At 40.4% G+C, this 24226-nt stretch overlaps 1 protein-coding gene across 2 annotated transcripts in view; it reads left to right on the top strand.

Moving 5' to 3' along the window:
• The window catches only part of LOC117305823, an 84475-nt gene that overhangs the window by 46892 nt on the left and 13357 nt on the right, over positions 1 to 24226 (top strand). For both annotated transcript variants that reach the window (XM_033790700.1, XM_033790707.1), the window contains exons 7-23: positions 494 to 987; positions 1398 to 1524; positions 4379 to 4976; positions 5497 to 5636; positions 6102 to 6294; positions 6866 to 6986; positions 7550 to 7653; positions 7922 to 8058; positions 8976 to 9020; positions 9286 to 9416; positions 9772 to 9937; positions 10397 to 10766; positions 15145 to 15479; positions 16111 to 16285; positions 16656 to 16812; positions 17480 to 17568; positions 21270 to 21372. In XM_033790700.1, the coding sequence (XP_033646591.1) occupies positions 494 to 987; positions 1398 to 1524; positions 4379 to 4976; positions 5497 to 5636; positions 6102 to 6294; positions 6866 to 6986; positions 7550 to 7653; positions 7922 to 8058; positions 8976 to 9020; positions 9286 to 9416; positions 9772 to 9937; positions 10397 to 10766; positions 15145 to 15479; positions 16111 to 16285; positions 16656 to 16812; positions 17480 to 17568; positions 21270 to 21372 (3485 nt within the window). The remainder of the gene's footprint in view (positions 1 to 493; positions 988 to 1397; positions 1525 to 4378; positions 4977 to 5496; positions 5637 to 6101; positions 6295 to 6865; positions 6987 to 7549; positions 7654 to 7921; positions 8059 to 8975; positions 9021 to 9285; positions 9417 to 9771; positions 9938 to 10396; positions 10767 to 15144; positions 15480 to 16110; positions 16286 to 16655; positions 16813 to 17479; positions 17569 to 21269; positions 21373 to 24226) is intronic.

The raw sequence follows: 24226 nt of genomic DNA, 5'->3' as shown, positions 1-24226 counted from the left end.
AGTAAGTTATTTGTTTTAAGTTCTTGTTGGGGTGTTTGTTCCCAGTTGTGTGCTGGGCCGGGGTGTACGTTTCTTTGTTTCTTTGTTCGTTGTGATGATTGAATGATATTGTTTTTTATTTTTTTTAATTTTTTTTTGGGGGGTATGTGTTTTACAGAAGGAAATAGAGGCATGACGGTGAATTTAAAAAAGAAAAATGTTTTATGTTTTGTCGAACGATGTTTTGTCGAACAACTAAGTTTAACAACTTCAAACCAAAAGATAAAGCCCATTTGAAAAACGTTAACCGTACCTTCTGTAAGAAATGCAAGGGTTTAATGATAACGTATAGCAAGATAGATTTGTAAATTTAATATCAGCTAAACAACAGTGAAACAAAGCATACACCTTTAAACATTTCATTATTTTAAGCGATGGATCATTGACGGCAGTACTTTTGATATTGCTTTTATTAATCTTTATCCCTCCCTGCTGCTTATGCTCCTAATCCCAGCCGGAGGAAGCAGACCGTCTGAGTCGTGAAGGAGAAATCATCGAGAAACAAATCCGGGAACAGCAAGACAAAGAGTTCAGAAGGGAGATCGAACGCCGTAAGAAGCAGATGGAGGACTCCGCCAAACGGCTGGACGAACTAAAGATACGACGGGGCATTGAGTGGTCGGCTGTCGGCGGGGCTCCCTCGTCAAAAGGCGGTCAGGGACCGGTCAAGTTGAGCCAGAGCCTTGACGAGATCGCACGGAGGGGAGACAGTGACCACTCCCCACTCCGTGACCATCGACGGTACGGGTCGTTGGAGACAGTGACCAGGGATCGAACCCGGGGCACCAGAGAGGTTGTGTCAATGTCCACGCCTCAGCTGACTGACCGCGAGAGGGCAGTCATTAAACGAGACCAGCAGGGATTGATCTTGCCTCTGGATGAAGAGACGAGGTTGCAAAAGGGTTCTTCGGAGCAGGGGAAGAGACCAACGCGTAGTGGAAGAGACAGGTAAGAAAATAACATATCATCGTTTTATAAATTCAATTTACAATGGAAACAATAAGTTATGTCGGATTATTGAAATTTGTATATTACCTCGTTTTTTGGGGTTTTTTTTTTTGCTTTACTGATCATTGAGAGTCCAGTGTTGTGGTCTTCTAAATGATCGACTGTTCGGTTGTTTGAAAACACGAAACATAGTCAAACAAGCAAAAATTGTAGCTGATAGTTGAAAATGGTTAAACTTGCTGCTATCTAAATTTATGCACAAATAGCCAGGCTTACTCCAAAACACAATAAGAAAAGTTAGTACCAAGAAACAAAACAGTACGTTGAAAGCAAAGTTTATTATCTTTATGGTTTATTTTTTTATTTATTTTTTTTATACGAGAGTGGTGAATTCATTGTTTATTTTGCAGCCATCATAAACTAGAAAGGTCCTCCTCGCGGGAGAAGCGCCCTCATCGACAAGACAGCATGGAGAGTGTTGGCTCCCATAGGGGGCATTCTGAGGATGACGAGGCGGGGTACTCTGACAGTAGCAAGGTAAGAAACACATTCCCCGAATCGCAGACTAAAAATTTACAAATTAGTAACTAGTCATATTTTACATAAATTTCAACCATTCTTATAAAGCGCATATCACCGTGAGACCCCTATGCGCTGTAAAAGGAAATCAACAATTATTGTACAAAGTAAACAGATATGTTTTTAACCGGGTTTGGAATTGTTCTGATGTCTCAGCCTGTTGTATTTTCTTTTTCATTTTAAAGAAGATATTATGGTACACTTGCAAACAAAAATACTTTTAAAGGCCTCACATTTCGACCGTGATAGCAGAGGCTTTCTCGTAGTCATTATAACTCATTTGCTGTTTTACTTGAACTTCTCGATAGAGAAGTTGGTTTGGGGGAATTGTAAGGGAAAGGAGTTGTTAAATCTGCAAATGAGTGTTCTTCCTCACTTAAAATTATAAATAGAGAGTTAGCAGGTCTACAAAACAGTTGAAGTGCTCTTACGAACCAAGTGAATGTCCAACAACAAAAATAGCAGCACGTCCGCTGTACAAACAATGTGAATGTCCAATACCAAAATAACTTTACTTTCATGTGCTTGAAAGCCCGAGCTTCTAGCATTGAGTGGGTTACAGTTCATATTTATTAAAGTGTTAAAGGCAGTGGACACTGCTGTTAATTACTCAAAATAATTATTAACACAAAACCTTACTTGGTGAACGAGTAATGGGGAGCTGTTGATGGTATAAACTTTGTGAGAAACGGCTCCCTCTGAAGTAACGCAGTTTTCGAGAAGGAAGTGATTTTCCACGAATTTGATTTCGAGACTCCAGAGCTGGACGAGGTCTCGAAATCAACTTGCATCTGATAGCACACAACTTCGTGTTACAAGGGTGTTTTTTCTTTCATTATTATCTCGCAACTTCAACGACCGATTGAGCTCTAATTTTCACAGGTTTGTTATTTTATGCATATGTTGAGATCCACCAACTGTGAAAACTATACCAATAGTGTCCACTGTCTTTAAATGGGATTCAATCCAAGGCCATTGGTTGAATACATCGCAGCCAAATCTTTTGACAATAATATAACGACAAGCTAACAAGGAAGAAGCCCAAGCTTAAAATGAAGTCACCTTGAAATACAAGGTACTTCAGCCATGGTAGGTATGACTGCAAATCAAACCATACATACTGACTGCATATACTAATGTTTTTTACTAATACAGTTGTGTGTACTGAGGGCCTCCATGGTGGGCTCTGATCAAAATTTACCTTCACTAGAGATGACGTAAAAAATAAGTTAATAAAGAAAAACAAATATCTGGTTAAATTGTCAGTGACCAAATCCTACAATACAAAATTTAAACTCCATCACCGACAAAATAAGTACAAGCGACAACAATATTTATCTGTATCTCAAAATATTCTCCCTATACATATACAGTGTCAAAAAGTCATATACAACTCGACACATCAGTAAGAATCGTACAAAGGCTGTACACATGCTTCTTCAAAATAATATTCCATAGAAGAATGGCTCACCCACTGTTATTAAAGATTAGACCAAAAGCTAACCTTCCCTTGTAACCAGAGGGCACTGGCCACCTTTTATATTATCCAGAAAGGGCCAGGAATGCTGATATCGAATTATTCATTGTTAATGCTACGTAGGTCCACGGGCAAGAACGAGCAAATCGGGTTAAGCTCAAATTTGTTTGTGCGGATAAGCTCCATAGAGACTTTTCAAAAACATTTTGTTGTAGGGGCGAGTATTAATTGAAGTAGGTGAAATTCTCATGGGTGTTTTTTTTTCATTCTTGGAAAGGCTGCTTGATTAACTCAGTGTTTTATAAAAACTGAATGAATGTTCACTAAACCTGTTCATGTATATACGAGGGGGGTTTATTATTAATTTGCAATGCAAAATTTACTTCCTGTTTTTGGATGTTGACTTTGCTTGTCAGTATTCTGAATCCCTTGAAGTTCCCTTTGGTCTGTGGACCCCATCGGAATTGGTTTCTGTTGACATTACCGTATTTACCGTGATCTATTTTACTGACCGAGGCAGTGGGATATGTTTATGGACTAGACAATCTCTCAGAAGTGAAAAACAAGGCAAACGTGCATACTCCACGCTAGTAGGATATAAAGCAGGGCAGTTCTCTTAAGAACAAAATCCATCTGGCAAGTAGATATACACATGGTGTTACCACAAACCAAATATATAGTGATACCTGACCATGCAATGCCTCAAATTCCAATAAACGTGCATAAATCATCATAAGTGATCACAAACCAAAAAGTATCACAATAATCTCTGTTAGTAGATTGCTTTTTTAAATGTCAAATCAACCCTTACAAAAAAAAAAACAGATTTAATCAAAGTCACTTTGGCGGAAGTGCTATTTGCAAAATGTTAACTAAATTTAACAGATTATTGTCATGATTTCGACTAAACAACATGTTTGTCCGATGCTGTGCATAATTGCCGATTTAAAATAACACATCAACATTTTGTAAGTAGGTAGCATAATAACTCAAATCGTTGTTGCTTATGTTTCGAAGACATAAGTAAAAATTAACTGAACTGGCCGAACAGTCATCCGTCATCCTCCCGCTGTGTTTATTGTCAGAACTGTGGAAGATGTCATATATCACGACGGTTGATCAACTCTGCCACTTGGAAAATTCCTTTCTGTGACATCATCCTATGCTTTAAAGAAAGCTTTGAAAGAAATTGTATGTATTGTACCATTGCAATTCAGCCTATTGGTCGTCAGACTGTACATGCAATTCATCATATCGGCTGCCTTACTATTAAATAAACCCATAAATATATGCAACGTTCATATTCCTCTTCTCCTTGTGATTCTAAACCCACAGGGAAGCAGTAGACGACGAAGGAGCACCGAGGAACGTCGAAGCTCCGAAGAGTCGTCACGACACCACCGTGACCGTGACCCACCACGTGATCACCATCGCCACCATCAGCGTGACCGTGATCACGGTCGCTCCTCACCGGCTTCACACGGTCGCTCCTCACCGGCTTCACACGGTCGCACCTCACCGGCGTCACACTACCAGGAGAGTTCCTACCGTGACTACCAGCGCCGACCGCACCATCGATCCCGTGAGGATGTCGTGACGACGCCGATAGAGGAGCGTGGCAGCCGCGACCGTGACCTTCATAGGGAGTCATCGCACCATCGACAGCATAGCAGGTCGCGTGAGGACATCTCGTCGTCTGAGCGTGAACGTGAACGGGCACGCACCATCAGCCCAAGTCCTGTCCGTGATCAAGACCGTGATTCACATCGTGAGCGTGAACTACACCGTGATCACAGACGACGTCAGCATCACCACTCGGGTGAGGACCTCTCCAAAGGTGCTAAGAACAACAGTGAACGGCCGTCGGCAGGATCTCGTTCAAGAAGTCTTCCAAGGGTGCTACAATCAGAGAGGAGACAAGCTTCTCCAGAAGGTAACTTATTGCATGTTTTTTATTTGCCATGTTCTCCAATCACATATGTTTATTTTTTGGTCATACAACCCTTCCACTTTTATTCCCAGTCCAGAGTCCCAACCTAAACACCTCAATTATTAACACCTTAATGCACAAACTGCCAATGCGGTGTCGTGACCGAGCGGTCTATAGGCTGGTGGCCTCAATTTCTACAGTGTACAGAATATAGGTTCAATTCCTGATCTGGTCTGTCGCGACACTTCTCGGCACTTTATCATGATTGCTTCTCTCCAGCCAGGAGTACAAGTGGATACTCTAGAGCTACGATGGACTGTAATCAAGTCACAGTCCATTAATACCAAGGAAACGGTATTGGCTCCGAACAGACATTACTTTTTTTGCCTTTATTTCACCCTACTTTCAATCCGAGAAAAAGTATAGTTATTATTTTCTGAGTTTTGGACGTTGTTCAGACGATGATATTATCTTTGTACAAACATTATTTATTGCACTGCATCTGTTATATAACCCCACACAGATTACTACTACGGTGATCAGGTGTATAGAATGCAAGCAAGTGAATGGACACGAAGAGCAGATGACAGTGGTGACGACGAGGACGAACGGCGGCGACAGGCAATCTGTCAAAGTGTCCCCGCTGGATCGCGACACATGCAGGTACGAAGAGCATCACAGGTGCCATTTCTATTATAAAATAGACGTTTGGTCATGGTGTGGCCATATTGTTTTTCTTCATTCAACTCAATGTAATCAAACCGAGACTGGAAGGGAAAATAGTCTGGTTCCTGTTCTTTACAATGAATATTGGTATCGATTACTGTAACTGGATAGATGGAACAAGACCAAGTTGGTTAAGGTCTAGAAGAACGAGACCCAAGTATGGGACCCAATGTCTATAGATCCATGTGTTAACACAACCGAATTCGTGCTTATACCCTGACGTCATCTCTCCATCTTCTTGTGTCTACCTCTTTTCCCTTTCCCTGTCCTTGGTTGCTCACCCATTAATTTCTTCGGGCAGCGTGTCCAGCCCATCTATTTCTGTCTCTAAATTGGTGCTGCTCTACAAATGTCTTAAAGTCACCTAGCCATTCGACTCTATGTAAACTTTCTTCCTAACAGCCACGACAAGTCTCACGCGCCGACTACCAGTTTCCCACCAGACGATTCCGTCTCCCACGTGATCCCAATGACAAGAAGTGCAGAAACCACGGCATCGGTATGAGGATAATAGGCGGTAAACGGATACCCGGATCGGATCAGCTGGTTGCCTACATTGCTGAGATACACAGGGCTGGAGTAGCAGACAGAGAAGGTTCGTTTGTACCGAGCCTAATCAAATCAAGTCAATGTGCATGTTTGGGGCAATCATTAATGGGTCAAATGCACTATGGCCGAGAAATGGGTCAACCTGACGCAGAATCAGAGTCAAAATCGTATTTTGTAATTAACTACTTAACATGTCAGCCTGACCCGGAAATGGGTTCATTATGTATGAGGTCAAACCCCCTGGACCCTAAACTTGATTCATGTCCCAAAATATCCGCCGTTAAAATGTAGCTATAATTTTTGCCCGGGAGGTTGGTGAGTTTTTCTGATGATAGGCGATGGGACTGACAATGAAAGGACTCTCACGGGATTGTTACAAGTGTCGAGTCTACCTTGACCCTCGATCAAGGTCAATTCTGACCTGGTTTTTTTCTCCTTTTTTTTTTTTTTTTTTAGTTTAGGAACCTTCCAAATTCTCTCCTCAAGCTAAAGTAACAAAGTGATAAATAACGATGATGCCAACAAGTCCAACATAGTACACACAAACTGTACAAACAAATTTAGAGTACGTTTAGCACTTTTCTTCAGACTAAAGTTATTTGGTGTGATTGTTCTAGGTTTGCGTGAGGGTGATCAGGTGCTAGAGTGGTGTGGTATGCCGTTGACTGGACGCACCTACGAGGAGGTCCAGAGAATAACAAGAACACCCAACGGAGACGTAGAAGTCGTTGTCAAATGGTAAGAACATCCCAAAAGATGGATCGAGGTGAGACTGCAGTTATACTGATAATTGTATATGTTTCTTGTGATTAAAAGGCAATGGACACTATCGGTAGTTTTGGCAAAGACCAGTGTTCTCACTTGGTGTATCCCAACATGTGCAACAGTTTAAAAATCTCTGATGCCTTTTTATCAAGGGATCATAAAAGGCGTAGTCATTGTAACTTGTAGGCATGAAGGTACATGTGTAGAGAAGACAATACAGCAATGCTCAGTTTTTGATTTGGGGAGAGGGGGGGGGGGGGCGGGGTGGAAGTTAAGCCCATTAGGTACTGGAATCTCAACCCACATTCAAGGCTCCGTCCGAGGTGGGATTGAAAACAGGGCAAGCTACCACTAAGACAACCTGATAAGAAAATGGGGAAAACCCATTAAAAAAAGGAATGAAAACTCAATCCAAATGCGATGCACCATCCGAGGTGAGATTGAAACCATGGACCACATAAGTGAAAAGCATGACATGAGCGAACCTGACACATAGGTAAAAGTATTAACCCATCATTACTTTTTCTACTATTCAGCGGTACGAACTTGTTGGAGTCTCCCAGGCAGCGGACCAGACCTCCCGGTGATAACAGCCCTCGATCTCGGGCAACAAGCAACCCACCACAGCTCATCGAAGAAGGTACTCACTCAATACGAATCGATATATATCTCTATAGGGGGTGTATGTCGGTAATAGTATTTGTTTTTTATGAAAAAGCGCAGGTTGGGCTTTAATATTAAATTTTAAAAAATATGATATTTTATTTATTATTTATGTATTATTATTTATCATTCTTCATTTTTTCAACATTTCACAGCACAGATCCATGATTTTCAATCAATGTGATGTGGGGCAAACTCCACACCTTTTGTAAACCAAATTTCGTTTAAAAAACATTTTGAAACAGAAACACTTGAGGAAGAAGCAATACGTAATGGCGTGGATCCGAGGATGCTATCCGAGCGTCTTGAAGGCATCTCCAAGGCACAGTACGTCTACAGCTCCCCGACTACGTCGGCCAATACGGAGAATTCATCACCAAAGGTATGTCATTTAAAGACACAGGGTTGAGTTCACAATGAATTAGGACTAGTCCTAGAAGAGTTACTCGTCCTAACTCGAGATAAGACAAATCTTAACTTTTTGTGAAGCCCAACCCGGGACACATTTGTTATTTGTCAACTTGGTGTGTGTCAACATATGCATAAAATAATAAACATGTGAAAATTTTGACTCAATTGATCATCGAAGTTGCAAGAGAACAAACGAAGTAAAGACACCCTTGTTGCACAATATTGTGTGCTTTCATCAGATACCTAAAAATGCTTTAGAACTGAAGTCTTTATTTGAGTGAGAAATGACCTCCTGCTCAAAAAACTACCTTACTATAGAGGGAGCCCTTTCTCACAACATATTGTACTATCAACAGCTCTCCATTGCTCGTTACCATATTTGTATGCTAAGAATGTTTTTGAGTAATTACTGATAGTGGCCAGTGCCTTTAAAGCCTCCATCAGATCATATTAAACAATAATAGAAGCGCTAGAGGCATTGGATCTTCGTGTTACAAAAACAGACACGCTGGGCTTATTTTACGAACACTTCAGGGTTCCATTGCTGTTATTGTTGTAAGTGGTAATTGGCAAGCAGTGTATAGCCATGGCTCGATGTGTCATTCATTTTGACATGGGAGGTTATGACATTATGTTATGATTGGGAGTAACATCCATGCAATGTGAGAAGGATGGGCAGACTCAAGAAACAGTCAGAAGAAATGTGACATTTTATCGAAACTGTTACCTCAAAAGCACAGCTCAACATTTTTATATTAATTTTCTGTAGGTCATTGACATCATGATTTAATTATTTATTTGTGCGTTTCTCAAAAACAAAATTCGAGTTTCTGGCAAAACTTTAGTGAGGGTAGATAGAAATAAAGCATTTTGTTTTATTTCAAACAGAGAAAAGGTCGAGACAGAAACAAGAAAATCAGTGGAGAAATACAGGTATGTAATACAAAATATCTTATTTAAGCTACTGAATTATCTTGATATATTGATATATTGTTGCGAATTTTCCTGTGGTATGATATTCTGAACCCCCCCCCCCCCACACTAATGGCGAGCTGTGTACAAATTTGTTTGATAGCGCCCTCTTTTGAATCATCCTCCTCCTACCCATGTCACATGAGGACAGAGTTTCTGGCGGACAGTATTTCCCGGGACCCCTGACCAACTAAAGCTACTTTTTTTTCTATCACAATTTATCCAGATTCAGTTAGATTACGACGGCCGTACTGGTGATCTGATCGTCGGTATACTCCGAGGCCGAAGCCTGGCCCCTAAGGATATCAACGGGCTAGCTGATCCGTTTGTCAAGACGTGCCTTTTACCTGGAAGGGGGTTAGTATTGACTATTGAATAAAAAAACACTTGCTACACGACTATATGTAAATTGAAGTCAAAAATATTCCCCCATATTCAACATTACCACGATGCAAACATTCCATCTAATTGAAAACAAATCGAGAAAATCGACCACAGTGAGAAAACCGTAAAAGTTGTATTTAATTTCTATTTTATGTAGGCTGTTTTTACTCTGTTTGTTTAAGGGTTTTTGTTCTTTATTTTGTTTTCGTTTATTTATTTTTATTTGTTAATTTATTTTACTAATTTGTTGGATTACTATGTGTTGTTTATATTGATATATTTAGTTTGTTATTTTATTTATTTATTTGTTCCACTCCATCCTCATCAGACCGGATAATAAGCGGAAGACTCGGTACGTTCCAAAGACCCTAACCCCGGAATGGAACCAGACTGTCCTATACAGAGCCGTCAGACCACAGGAATTGGCAACCAAAATATTAGAGATAAGCGTCTGGGATTTCGACCGTTTTACTTTCAATGACTTCATGGGTCAGGTGAATATCACATTTCCTGAACTATTCGTTAATTGTACCTTAATGTTATGATTTCTCTGAAGTTTTCAGCACACTGAACATTACAATATACAAATTTGGAACATTAACTGGTCGTCACACCTTCAAGAAAACAGCAAATAATGGGGTTTCGCGCCCGGAAGGATCGTTTATCCGGTGTTTCTGGCAGTGGCTGCTAAATGCCCCCTGTCCCAGGGATTTCTGCACTTCTGAGATTCGGTCCCGGATTATGGGAAATTAACATGGGCTGGAGGAGGAGGATTAAAAAAAGGGGGCTGTAAGAAGAATTTTTTACATAGTTTTTCATATGAAAGGGGGGGGGGAGACAGACTCTCCCGCCACACCCCTCGATCAGCCGTGTAACCAACCCCCTTACAACTGAAAGATGTTTGCCATTTAATTTATTCCAAGACATTTTATGAATTCTCTATCTCCTTATAGATCCTAATAGACCTCTCCGACAGCCAAATACTAGACAACCGACCACGATGGTTCTCCCTGCAAGACCAGCCGGCCAGTACCGGTCAACAAGAGGCCTTCTCCCCACGAGCCCTCTCCCCCGTCACCACCGTTCCCGGTAACCACCAAGGCCACCCTCTCAGCATTCTAACCCGCGGGAGGGGAGCCTCTGTCTCCGGGGACCATGGAAGTCCGGAGAGGAGGCGCGCCCTCTCGCGGTCGATGGAGAGGGTGCAGGTGGGGAGTGCGGCACAGCAGTTGATGGAGTCGGACTCGCAGAGTTCTCGCTCGTCTGGCTACGAATATGACACGGACAGGTCCACACAGAGCGACAAGTCTGGCTGGAGCCAGGGTAAGACATTTTCTACAAAATGATTATCATTTTCCTTTTAGACACTTTCCTTGAGAAAGAGCTGGAAAAAAACAAAACCTAGAAACTCACTTACTACGTTCACATCGACCATACTTCACGAAACTGTTGTAGTCATGACTAAATACCGATGTGTGTCAGCACTGTATACTCAGTACTTTCCCGAGCTCTGCGGAAACAAACTCAGACATATTACTCGTGTCGAATCCACGACCTTTGCAATTCTTACCAAGTAGACCACTCAGGTTGCCCGGTAGCTAGTGGCAGTTCGAATCCTAGATTCTAGCAGCGAGTTTGTTGCCAATGACCGTAACTTGTCAAAGTCATCCTTTTCTTGCACAAGCTATAGTCTATCGACAAAGCAATGGCCTCTTCATTTCATTACATCACAAGTCGAAAGGTTCATTTATGGTGGTATGTGTTATCTTGTAGCTACACAACATATTTGGTCACTTGGTTTTTCAGTGTCTATCTCTTTTGTGTCACTTTTGAGAATGTGTGAATAACTGTCCATTGAACATTCTTGTTCCGCATTTCCAGTCGCTTCGTAGTGCATGTTCGTTATTTTTTTATTTTTCCTGTTGCCGTTTTCTTGGTGACCATTGTCGGCAATACAATATGCTTCTCACACTCTGTCGTCTCTCCATATGCAGGCTGATATAAGAGGCTACGAAGTGGCCACTGTTCTTCTCTCGTTCAAAACTAGTTAATTCCTCCTCTCTTTGTTTTGTCCAGTTGTCTCAACTGTTTAGTTTCGGGGTGGGTGGGGGTGGGTCAGGAAAGGGGAACAAGTTTTTTAAATAATTGATTTCAACAACTCACGGTCTACTTCTCTAATTATATCAAAACACATGTTATTCCAACTCAACTTGGATTAATTGGGTCCGGTTTCTTAAAGCATGTAAAAGCAGTAAATATCTGCCTACAAAACACTGCTGAAAACAGACGCAAACCCGCGCTAATCTTGTCTGCTGCTCGGCTGTAAAGTTGTTAGCAGAGTGTTGTTTAACACGACGTGAGCGCGGCAATTTATTCTGCTTGTAATGTTAATTGAGGATACCATAAACTGCTTTAAGAAAGTTAGCCCATATTATCTCGGGAAGAGCACAGTATTGTAAAGTCCATGTTTAAAACCTGTTGTTCAACACACCCTGCAGCCACAACTAAATCAAGGGAGATGAATAGCATCTGCTTTGCTCTAAAATGTTGAACTGTATGAATATATTTTTTTTAACGCGAGTGTATACTTTCTGTGCACACCACCAGCCTGACAAAGAGTCCTAAACAACGAAAGAAACAACTTTTACAAAGGTATGGATAGACTCTCTGCTACTCACTTGCCTGGCGATTTTTTTTTTTTAGTGTCCGAGATCATGTGTGTTTTTAGTGTCATGTTTTGAATCCCCCCTAAAGCGAGCCCTTGTTTTTTGTTGTTCATTATTGTGCTCTTCCTTTTTCCCCCAACGCCTCCAAAAAAAATTCAAATTAAAAAACAAATTATTTCAGGACTGAGGACGTCTTCTTACTTTTCACTTCACATCTAGCTATCATGTAACTATACATTTTATCTTTTTTAATTCATTTGATTTATATGAGTTTTTTACTGACTTTAACATAACATGATTTTTTCTTCTAACTTGTACTAATTTTTTAGTTGAGATTAACTTTAACCTTACATTCACCATCCCGTAACATTAACAGATGAACTTCACACACAGCCGACTTTTAGTAAGTCTATAGGCTTGTCAGTCGGCATGCTTCTTGATGATGTTCAAAGTTCTTTAACATTGGGTCATGTCACTAGATACTATTTTAAGGCATTGTCTTCAGTTTTGGCCGACAACAGCCCTTTTGAAACCGAACAACAACGGGTCAGTTTTAAAGGCAGTGGACACTATTGGTAATTACTCAAAATAATTACTACCATAAAACCGTACTTGGTGACGAGTAATGGGGAGAGGTTGATGGTATAAAACATTGTGAGAAATTGCTTCCTCTGAAGTGCCATAGTTTTCGAGAAAGAAGTAATTTTCCACGAATTTGATTTCGAGACCTCAGATTTAGAACTTGAGGTCTCGAAATCAACCATCTAAACGCACACAACTTCGTGTGGCATGGGTGTGTGTTTCTTTCTTTCATTATTATCTCGCAAGTTCGAAGACCGATTGAGCTCAAGTTTTCACAGGTTTGTTATTTTATGCATATGTTGAGATACACCAACTGTGGAGGCTAGTCTTTGACAATTACCAATAGTGTCCACTGCCTTTAACGAGCTGGAAGTAAGTTAAAATACCAAAATGTCATCGGGTTTATAATCCATGGTGGTTCCCTTTTCATTATGCCATTAGCAGCTCTGGCAGTGAAATTGGTTCCAGGCACATGCAGTTGGGTAACTTAAAGGCAGTGGACACTATTGGTAATTACTCAAAATATTTATTAGTACAGAACCTTACTTGGTAGCGATTAATGTGGAGAGGTTGATAGTATAAACCATTGTGAGAAACGGCTCCCTCTGAAGTGGAGTAATTCTCGACAAAGAAGTAATTTTCCACGAATTTGATTTCGAGACCTCAGGTTTAGGAATTTGAGGTCTCGAAATCAAACATCTGACCGCACACAACTTCATGTGACAAGGGTATTTTTTCTTTCATTTTATCTCAAAACTTCGACGACTGATTGAATTCAAAATTTATTATTTTATGCGTATGTTGAGATAAACCATGTGAGAAGACTGGTCTTCAACGATTACCAATAGTGTCCACTATCTTTAAGCCTGATTAAAGGCATGCCTCCCCAACATCAAACAAAACATATGCAAGGGTATAGTACAAGTAGTATGTCGGGGAAAGGGTGAACCTGCTCACTCATAGTAAACCGATGTCCCTGAACCCCTTCACAATATTACAGCAGCAAAATAAAAAACATGTGAGAGGGTACCTTTATGCAAACGCAAAACAACAGTCTAAATATTTCAGCCGTCAAAGAACCAACCATGCTCTTTTCTTAATGAGAATGTTTTCTGTACATGGTTTTCTAGTAAGAGCACATCTTATTTCCATCATGCAGATTCTCAAAACCTACACACACAGAAAACAATTATTTCATTTTATTTATCAAAGAAATCCCACATTGACACCTAGAAACAACAATCCCTTTTGGCAGAAACTTGAATATATTACTCCTATTAACCATAACAAGTTCACCAAGGCATTCGTATTGAATCTGAGTTAAACGCTTTAAAGGCCCCGTGTATTTTTCCCCGTGAATTCAAATTCATGTTTTCTTAGACTGGCGTTGTCTGTTTCCCCAGTCCTCCAGGCTCTACCTGGCACCTCATGACCATAAGAGAAGGACGGTCCACAGAGTAGCAGCAAACCCACATTGTTCTTATTTTATTATGATTTCTACCTGCTGCATGCGAAGCTAATTTTTTTTTTAATAACGCATCAGAAGATTGTGATGTTTTTATGATGTACTTTTGTTAACCTTCGTGAAGTGACTTTGACACGCCTTCTTTGTACCATTGTTTCCCCTACAGCAGCACTGATATGTATCTATTTATACCTGCATGAATTCATAATTGGAATTATTTTGTTCAGTCTTTTGATATATTTCTTTGTTAGACTGCACTTAGTGAAAACTATATCTCACTGCATTAACCAAATTTAAACATTTGTGGTCACTCTAAAAACTTCCGGGTCAGAATTGACCTGGATCTGGGTCTCGTTGGGCCTGGCCCTTCACTTTGTCAGTATAATCTGGAATCTGTATCAGAATGACTCAGAAAAAGGGTCAAAATTACGCAGAGCCCGAGTTAAGATCCCATTGATTCCGACTTTTTGGGTCAGTTTGACCCAGACATGGGTCAAAGCCCATTGGAACCGGAATCCGAGTCAATTTGGACCTAGACTTTTAAGAGTGCAAGATCTGCCTTCCTAGGTTACAATACTATGTTTGACTGGGACAAAACAGTGATCGGAAACAAATTGTGAAAAAAATGACACCACTTTGAAATTATCAAAAATTTGGGGAGAGTTCTCAGCACGGTTTGTTTACTACAGGTGCTTATAATTAGAATTTCCGATTTGCATGTTGCTTAAATTCCACTAATAAAATTACACCCTTCTACGTTCATGATAGTAAATGTACACGGCAATGTTTGAAATGCAAAACCAAACTTATCTAGCTTACCACTAAATTGCGGATGGGAGTCAGAACACTGTTGACCCATATTGCATATTATCTCGATAGTTAGAAAGATTAAGTGCCAATTAGTCACAATGAAGGTAATACAGTTTTAAAGTAAATGCAATTTGAAGAATCCTATTGAATATTGATTGCTCTGTTTGCATTCACATAGAACACCCTCACGATAAGTCATCAAAAACCCAACCCCCATCGTCAAATAAAACCAAAGGAACTCATCAAAACGGACATAGGAACAGAGTCAACGGAGGTGAGAAATCAACAGACAGAACTAAGCCAAGCACATCCACCCATGCAACCAAAGAGTCAAGCCCCCCAAAAGGCCAACCGCCCAAATCGTCACCAACAAGCACCACTAAAAAGCCGTCAAGTATAAGTACCTCAGTTAAAGTCACAGTGACCACGAAGCATCCAACGGGGAAGCAAGGACCAAAGGAGACCAAGAGTAACACGCAAGAGAGGAGGACACCTGAAGCCACGAAAAAACAGGTAAAGGTGGATAGGCCATAATAAGCCATGAACAGTTTCCAGATTCCGTCAGGCACAATAGGCATGAATCCATAAGCAGGGTAGCTGTGGATATAACCCTGCCATCCTCAAGTCTCGTTTTGACTTCTTGCATTTGGGCATTGCAGAAAGAAGATGGCTGCATTGCCCTTAATTAATCTATTTTGCACAACTTCATATTAATCTGAGCTTCGATTAAAAACTATGGCTCGTTTGTGCACGAGTCAATGGGGAATTACCTTAAGACAGTGGACCAGTCTATGTTCTACAAAAGTCCAGCGGATTAACGACCTTGCCCTGGTCATTCAAACTTTAAATTTTATTTTTCAAGTGTATTCTCTTAGAAGTCATGGCAATGGGACATTATAAAACACAATACATAACATGCACCTTAACCCAGCCAGCTGCCCACACAACGTTTTCAAAACTTCTTGCGTACTGGCTATTTAAGCGCTGTCCACAAACAGTTTTATTTAAACCTTCACTTTGGAAACACTGGTGGCTTGGGGTGGATGCACCACCAACGCAAGAAAAACAAATTTCAGGATGTGTTGGAAGGTGAGGCATCGAACTAACATTTTGATCAAATTACTTTCTGGTTTATTTCAACCAGCAACCGAAACCAAAAAATCCGCCCGAGAAGAAAGTTCGGAGCAGGACCCTATCACCAGAAAGGACCACGGACAAAGTGAAGTTATCACCTAGTAACGTCAGAGCGTCCAAGCCTCGTAATGAGCCAAGTATATTCCATTACACCAGTACTAACCCTAGCAGAAGGACAGCATCTGGTGAGTTGGCTATGTTGGTGTCAGTTCAATTTAAGTTCAGCGAAATGCGCCTTGTATTCAAAACTATAGCCAGTTACCCATTTGAGGACTGTGGCGCGTACAAGCTAACGAAACATCTCTTTGGACAAAATTGCGTTTCTTCTTGCGATATCAGTATTGTTCAATCCCTTTTCACTGTAAGTGTGTTCGGATTCACAAATCTCTGCGTCTGATTTCCGTGTCATCAATCATACGAAGAAGCACAGAGCATCCTTAGCAACACCTTTAGAAACAGTCGTAACCGTAGCTGCAGCCGCCATTTTGGATACGGCCTAAATCTCTCTTTATTAGATTGTCTCGTTCACCATCTACATTTTTTGTTCACTTATAGAACAAGCTGATGGTAAAGGTTCCGTGACGTCCAAGTCTGCTCAGAACTTGAGTATTTACCACGACAAGCCCTCTACGTCATCAGAGACCAGGCGCTCCTCGGCAGAGGGACCCGCTCTGAGAGTCAACGGACCGGAAAGCATTCACGAAGAAGACAGGTGCACTTATTTTTGTCTTTTAGCCACCACTTAAGCTTATTACATTACTAATGATGCTTCTACTATAAAATAACAAAACTATATTTACATTTATTATTAGACAATCTCCACAGCATTCTTCAAAATAATACAAAGGACAATAACAGAAAATGAACAACAATAGCATAAAAGACAAAGGAACCTGAGGAGTTGTCGAGGATGGCACAAACAAGCAAGAAAAAAGCTTGTTTCCATTGTGGTTCTCTATATATAAAAAAACATATATATTCTTCTAATATAGTCACAACTCACAATGCACATTATATTGGTTGACAGATCAAAGCAATGAACAACATTGTTCTCGCGGTTCATCAGGTCATTCCTGAAACTTCATCAATGCGATAAATACATTAAACTTCGGTCAAGAGCACTGGAAAGCTGATGAAATTATAAGACTTTGTTTAGAGGAAGAGGTAAATGTTTTCAGATGAGGAAAGCTTCAGGCATTATTGTCATGACTGGGATTCGAACCCACACTCAAAACGTGATTGTTAAAAACGAAACTTAAAATGTTGGAAAGATTCATCGAATCATGAGAAGATGTATATTAAGAAAAACTAGGTTTGGCTTTAATATAAGTTTAAATTTTGCCAGAAGCTAATTTGTTTTATTCTATAATTTGTAATAGATTGGAGGAAAGTCCCTCCAGTGACCAGGGCAAGCATGTGGCAGTCTCACCTACACGGGAACCAGTTAAGACTGATCAAGAACAAACAGGTAAGTTCAGGCCCGGTCACACAGGCCCCGATAACGAGAACGGAAACGAGAACGATAAAAATGCTATCCCTCGATTGGTTGAAAGAGCGTGGGCGTATTCTGCGTGGAGCAATTCAACCAATCGAGGGCGTGCATTTTTATCGTTCTCGTTTCCGTTCTCGTTATCGGGGCCTGTGTGACCGGGTCTTTATTCCCCTTGAGGTTTGTACCTTATACGTTATGTATGGTGCTACCGCAAACTTAACACTGTATTTCCACCATACAATATTTCGAATCCTCTGGATATAATTATCAGGGTTGTTTTTTAGCGAGGATTGATGCATTCAAAGCATCAAACAGCCGTCGTCGTCCATCCCCATTGCCCGCTACGCCAAGGACAATCCAATAAATGAGATTAGCAATTTATAGATTACAACTCGCTAATTACTAACCCGTAGTCTGATGAATTGACAACCTTGAATGTGATAGTCTCCAGTTGTAAATACATTATACTATTGTAGATGTAACTGGGAGGTGGAAACAATGAAAGAGTAAACATAGAGGTTTCAAACTGTCGTCGGTATTAGGCAAGAGTGCAGTGCACTTGCTCTAAGCGTGGTGACCATATACCAGGCCCATTTTCATAGGGCTGCATAAACTGATAAATCGTAAGTTTCTCGATTCTATAAAAATAGCTCTTTGAAAATGTTTACCTAAAGTGGCTTTCAGGCATTTACGAAAATCAAGCAATTAGAAAACAATATATTTAGTAAGTGTGCCAAAAAAAAAGATAAATCGTTTTGAAATAATTATCAAGTGACATTGAATTACCTCAAAATAGCTGTATAAACATTCTCATTTCACGTTAATATTTTAATCAAATTTATTTGTAACTTGCCCAAAGAAGTGCTGATGGCTGCACTCTGATACTCAATATATTCAATAAGTTGTGAGATATTTTGGGGTTAAACATTTAAACAAAAGAGTAATTGATTCTCTATAATGAACATGTGGACAAACTTTTCAGAAGAATCATTGAACCGACTCAGCCAACTAATTATCTGTCTGTTATCGATGAGCATCTGGCGCTCCAAACACACACAAAGATGACAACTCAAAGGCACTGGACATGTTTGGTAATTGTCAAAGACTAGTCTTCTCACTTTGGGTATCCCAACATATGCAGAAAATAACAAACCTGTGAAAGTTTGGGCTCAATCGGTCATCGAAGTTGCAAGAGAATAATGAAGAGAAAAAAATCCCTCGTTGCAAAACTTTGTGTGCTTTCAGATGCATAATCAAGTACTATAACTGAAGTATTTTGTTATTTTTGTGAGAAATACCTTTTTCTCAACAACTATAAACGTTACTTCAGAGGGAGCTGTTTCTCACAATGGTTTATACTACCAACAGTTCTCTGTTTCATATTGCGGTATCAAGTGAATTTTTATCCTAATAACTATTTTGAGTAATTACTACCTGAAAGCACACAAACTTGTACAGACTTGTTTTTTCTTTCATCATTTTCTTGCAACTTCGATGACCAAAATTGAGCCCAAATTTTCACAGTCTTGATATTTGATGCTTTATGTTGGGACACACCAATTGAGAGTATAAGTCTTTGACAATTGCCAAACGCGCTCAGTGCCTTTAAAGTCTACAGCTACGTCAATGAGATATATGATTATTGCAGCTGTCATTCTTAAGATAAAACCAGTTCAATTAGAACGTCCAAGTCATTGAACCAGACATTCTACCAATGGTTACGTAGTGATGACTAGTATAGTTACCGAAATAAAACGAACCCTGCAAGGTACGGGGGAAAAGCAAGGAGCGGGGTCATTGCTCTATGGTCCATCTGCTTTAATTAGCTGGATGTTACAAAATGCAAAATTACAAGAGTGGGACTTGGGCTTGTGACCTCTGGATTAAGTTGCCCGAACTCTACCATTTGAGTCCGATAACTTGATATATATGCCTACTTTAAATATTTGTGGTGTGGGGACTTTTGTGTGAGTTTTAAACACATTTCTGATATATTTAGCTGCTTTAAATCTTCACCTAAACAAAGACTTAGGCATAATTGTCTACTGTTAAGCACCTCGTGTCTGTGGATCTATATTGGCTATGTGTTCAAGAAATTTGAATTTCGGGAGAAATCATCGTTTCCTATATTAGTAATCAAACAATAATGTAAGATTGGCCAAATTATTCCAACGAGAATGACAATCAATCTCACAATGGGTGATTAAAGGCAGTGGACACTATTGGTAATTGTCAAAGACTAGCCTTCATAGTTAGTGTATCTCAACATATACATAAAATAACAAACCTGTGAAAATTTGAGCTGAATCGGTCATCGAACTTGCGAGATATCAATGAAAGAAAAAACACCCTTGTCACACGAAGGTGTGTGCGTTTAGATGGTTGATTTCGAGACCTCCAGTTCTAAATCTGAGGTCTTGAAATCAAATTCATGGAAAATTACTTCTTTCTTGGAAACTATGACACTTCAGAGGGTGCCGTTTCCCACAATGTTTTATACAATCAACCTCTCCCTATTACTTGTCACCAAGAAAGGTTTTATGCTAATAATTATTTTGAGTAATTACCAATAGTGTCCACTGCCATTAACAATTTCGCATCAGTCTGATCTTCCGTTAATATACATGCTGTACTGAACTGATATAAATAAAATTAATATGAAATACGGTTCGAGAGTTCAATCAAATTGTACTTCCATTGTTCAATTCACACCCGATTGGCAGGAAAGTACAGTGTTACATCTTGGTGTAGGAGTAAAACCACGATAAAGATAATTATTTTTGATAACAGCCACACATTTTTTGTTTGAATGCAATCGATGAGACTTAACGATCTAAGTGCATTTTAATATGTCAACAATACACAATTAATTGCATACACTCCGTATATTATAACTGCAATTGAAAATTCATGACCCAGTTAACTGCAAAGGGCTTATTTATTATCCACGTGACCTTTCAGCTAGACAAGCTGTTAATCAAATTTAATAAACAATAACTGTCGTGTGAAAGCCCTAATCGCCCATAGCTGACATGACGAGTGTAAATTAAGTTCAACAGTTTCGAGAGAGTTCTGTTAAGCATAGATCTATGCACAGCGCAAAACGGTTTCGCAGAAAGCTCCCTCCCATTGAATGCAACGTATTTATCCATCATTCACGTTTCCTACGTGACTATATCTCTTTCAAATTACATTGTGACATTTAAACTACCTACCCACGTGGCAGTCTGGTATCGCCCTGTAAGTATTGATTAGGTTAAATAATAGTGTGGGTATAAAAATACATTCGGGAAGTTAGCCCCCCGGGACGGTCCACCGCAAGGCCCAATTTCATAGAGACTACTGCTTAACAATTTTCTGCCAAGCAGACAAGATGCCAGTCACAAATTGTACATGTGGGTGAGGAAAATAGTGTTATGCTTAGCTACTTTTTGTGTAAGCAGCTCTATGAAATCGGAGGTCTGGTTCTGCGAACAGCCCATACGGCTTGGGGCTGCGCGCGACTCGACTGGGTATACCATATACGGTACATATCACGCACTGCTGTGATATTGGCTCTGTGTGTCAGAGTTATACGGTCTGACACTGGAATGCAAGGGGCAACTGTGTACATGTATGATTATACTCCTTGCACAAACTGTGTACATTTGATGCTATTCTTTCGTGCGGTGTTGCAGGGAAAGCAGACGTCGTCGAGGTTGAGGAGGGGAGCGTTCAGCAGCAACGGCAGGAGATACCAGAGGAAAGTGCTCTACTCAACGGCGGGCACGGCAACGAAAGGTGAGTTGATCTCGTTTTATTTCCTCATGTGTTGCATGGTAGATTGATGGTTACTCTGTTTTACACTGTGTCAGATTAAGTCTTCTTTGAGTCTGGAATAATACTTTTATCAGTCATAATTTTTACCTCACCTGTATGAACCTGATGAATTATGACATTTCCCACAACGGTGTAACGTATTCGGTGTAATTATCTATACGACTCAGCTGCACTATGGTGTGGAATGTCTAAATTCGTGTCATAGGCTACTTAGTTGATCTTGTCGCGCGTCACATCTCGACACAGAGCATGGGGGAACGAACCATCCGTGCAACAGAGCATGAACGACGAAAGAAACCTCCATGCAACAGAGCATGGTGGATTGAGGGTTCACAGGGCATTGAGGAGACCATTCGTGCAACAAATAATGGTAAAAAGGAACCCCTCATTCAACAGAGCATGCCGAGGAAGGAACCCTCCATGTAACAGCATAGAGGAAGGAACTATGAGTGCTACAAACCATGGAGTGCAACAGAGCATGATGGATCTAACCATTCGTGCGACAGAGCATGGAGGATGAAGCTACAGAGCATGGAAGAACAAACTGTCGGCGCAACAGAGCATGAATGATGAAAGAACCCTCCATGCAACAGAGCATAGAGGAAGTAGGAACTCTCCATGCAACAGAGCATAGAGGAAGTAGGAACTCTCCATGCAACAGAGCATAGAGGAAGTAGGAACTCTCCATGCAACAGAGCAAGGAGGAAGTAGGAACTCTCCATGCAACAGAGCATAGAGGAAGTAGGAACTCTCCATGCAACAGAGCAAGGAGGAAGTAGGAACTCTCCATGCAACAGAGCAAGGATGAAGTAGGAACTCTCCATGCAACAGAGCATAGAGGAAGTAGGAACTCTCCATGCAACAGAGCATGGAGGAAGTAGGAACTTTCCATGCAACAGAGCAAGGAGGAAGTAGGAACTCTCCATGCAACAGAGCATGGAGGAAGTAGGAACTCTCCATGCAACAGAGCATGGAGGAAGTAGGAACTCTCCATGCAACAGAGCATAGAGGAAGTAGGAACTCTCCATGCAACAGAGCAAGGAGGAAGTAGGAACTCTCCATGCAACAGAGCAAGGATGAAGTAGGAACTCTCCATGCAACAGAGCATAGAGGAAGTAGGAACTCTCCATGCAACAGAGCATGGAGGAAGTAGGAACTTTCCATGCAACAGAGCAAGGAGGAAGTAGGAACTCTCCATGCAACAGAGCATGGAGGAAGTAGGAACTCTCCATGCAACAGAGCATGGAGGAAGTAGGAACTCTCCATGCAACAGAGCATGGAGGAAGTAGGAACTCTCCATGCAACAGAGCAAGGAGGAAGTATGAACTCTCGAAAAGTAGGTTGCGAAAAGCTTTGCAAAATGTAAAGTGTTGCATAACGTTCAACAATAAGTTGAGACGTTATAAAAAACGAGGCTGCGAGCGAAAGTATAGACGAAAGTAGAGTGGTCTTGTTTTCCCGACCAACCTCATTTATTCCACTGTTTCTTGGATCGCCTACTCAAAAAAATATGAATCGGTGACAACCCCAAGTAAAGAATCAATGGACTTGACTGATGAGTCAAAAGTCCACACACCAGCCGTACGTGAATTGCCGGCATATTTTCAGCAGCTGGGCTCCGTTACTCTCTTGTGAAAGTTATGCCCCCTGCTCCTTAAATTTCGCTCCACTCTAAAACAATTTTGAAATGTCGTTAACACTTCGTCCTTGATCCATTTCACTGATTACGAACTTACTGTCAGAATTACTTTCTGCAAAGATACAATTACGAACCAATGATTGTTTACAGTAATTCTATTTGATAAATGGTGCGCACAGCTTTTTCCCTTCACCGGCTCAGTGGCTCGTGTTCACTCTGTAATTAGTATTATTTTATTTTGTACAGTGAGTAATGTTATTAAGTTAGTGATTAACTTTGTGCTCAGCGCACTGTGCTTCGAAATGTTACACCTGCTGCTGCTACGTTTGAACGTTCTGTAATTTTCTCCAAAACTGCTTCTGCTGCTAGAACTCGTATTCGGAGTACGGTAGAAGTTCCACGTTTACCTGTCTCACTAAAGACCGTGTGACTTTTGTTTGCAGTAAGTGTGACCTTGTACATTCTCTGGCTCGTCTGGCAGGCAAGATACTGCACTGGTTATACGGGAAAGCTTACATTTTGTGTCATAATTTCCACTTAAATCCAAGATTTATTAAAGTAACAGCTACACAAGTTTTGAGATGTGCCCCTTTCATCGTATCAAAAGTTGATAAGAATTGGACAATGCAATCTCCATAAAATATAAGATTTTATGTTTTCTTCCATTAGGCTGTGTACAAATCTTGCCTGCAGGAAGTCCAGGCGTGATTGTTTTTTGTTAACATGTGATGTCACAGGTCACATCGTCTATAGTTTTGTTTCTCCTGAAAAACGGTCCACCAATACTAAATCAAAACTTTATTAGACTATGATCTAATTCTCAGTGGTTATCATGGACACTAAAAATAGAAAGCTTATAAAATCTAACGGCTTTAAGGGTGCAAAGTTGATCAGTTCTTACTGATAACTATTTCAGATAAGTAATGTCTTTGCAATACGATGATTAATTTCGAGTAAATATTACTGGTTTAACCATGTATGAAGCTATTTTGGAAAGAGTGTTCGGATCTTTTGTTGTTTGGTTTCAACGTTTCGAACATTACACTCTACTCATGAAACGTCTAAAACACTCGTCGCGACGAGCAAACTGTTCGAAACGTCAACAATTATTTTAGACGTTTTAAACAGCATGCTCTGCTCGTCATCTTCTTCTCATCTAACACAGTACTGTTTGAA

The sequence above is a fragment of the Asterias rubens genome, chromosome 2, assembly GCF_902459465.1.
Source record: "Asterias rubens chromosome 2, eAstRub1.3, whole genome shotgun sequence".
In the NCBI taxonomy this organism is placed as follows: Eukaryota; Metazoa; Echinodermata; class Asteroidea; order Forcipulatida; family Asteriidae; genus Asterias; species Asterias rubens.
This window is presented reverse-complemented; position numbering and strand designations above follow the sequence as displayed.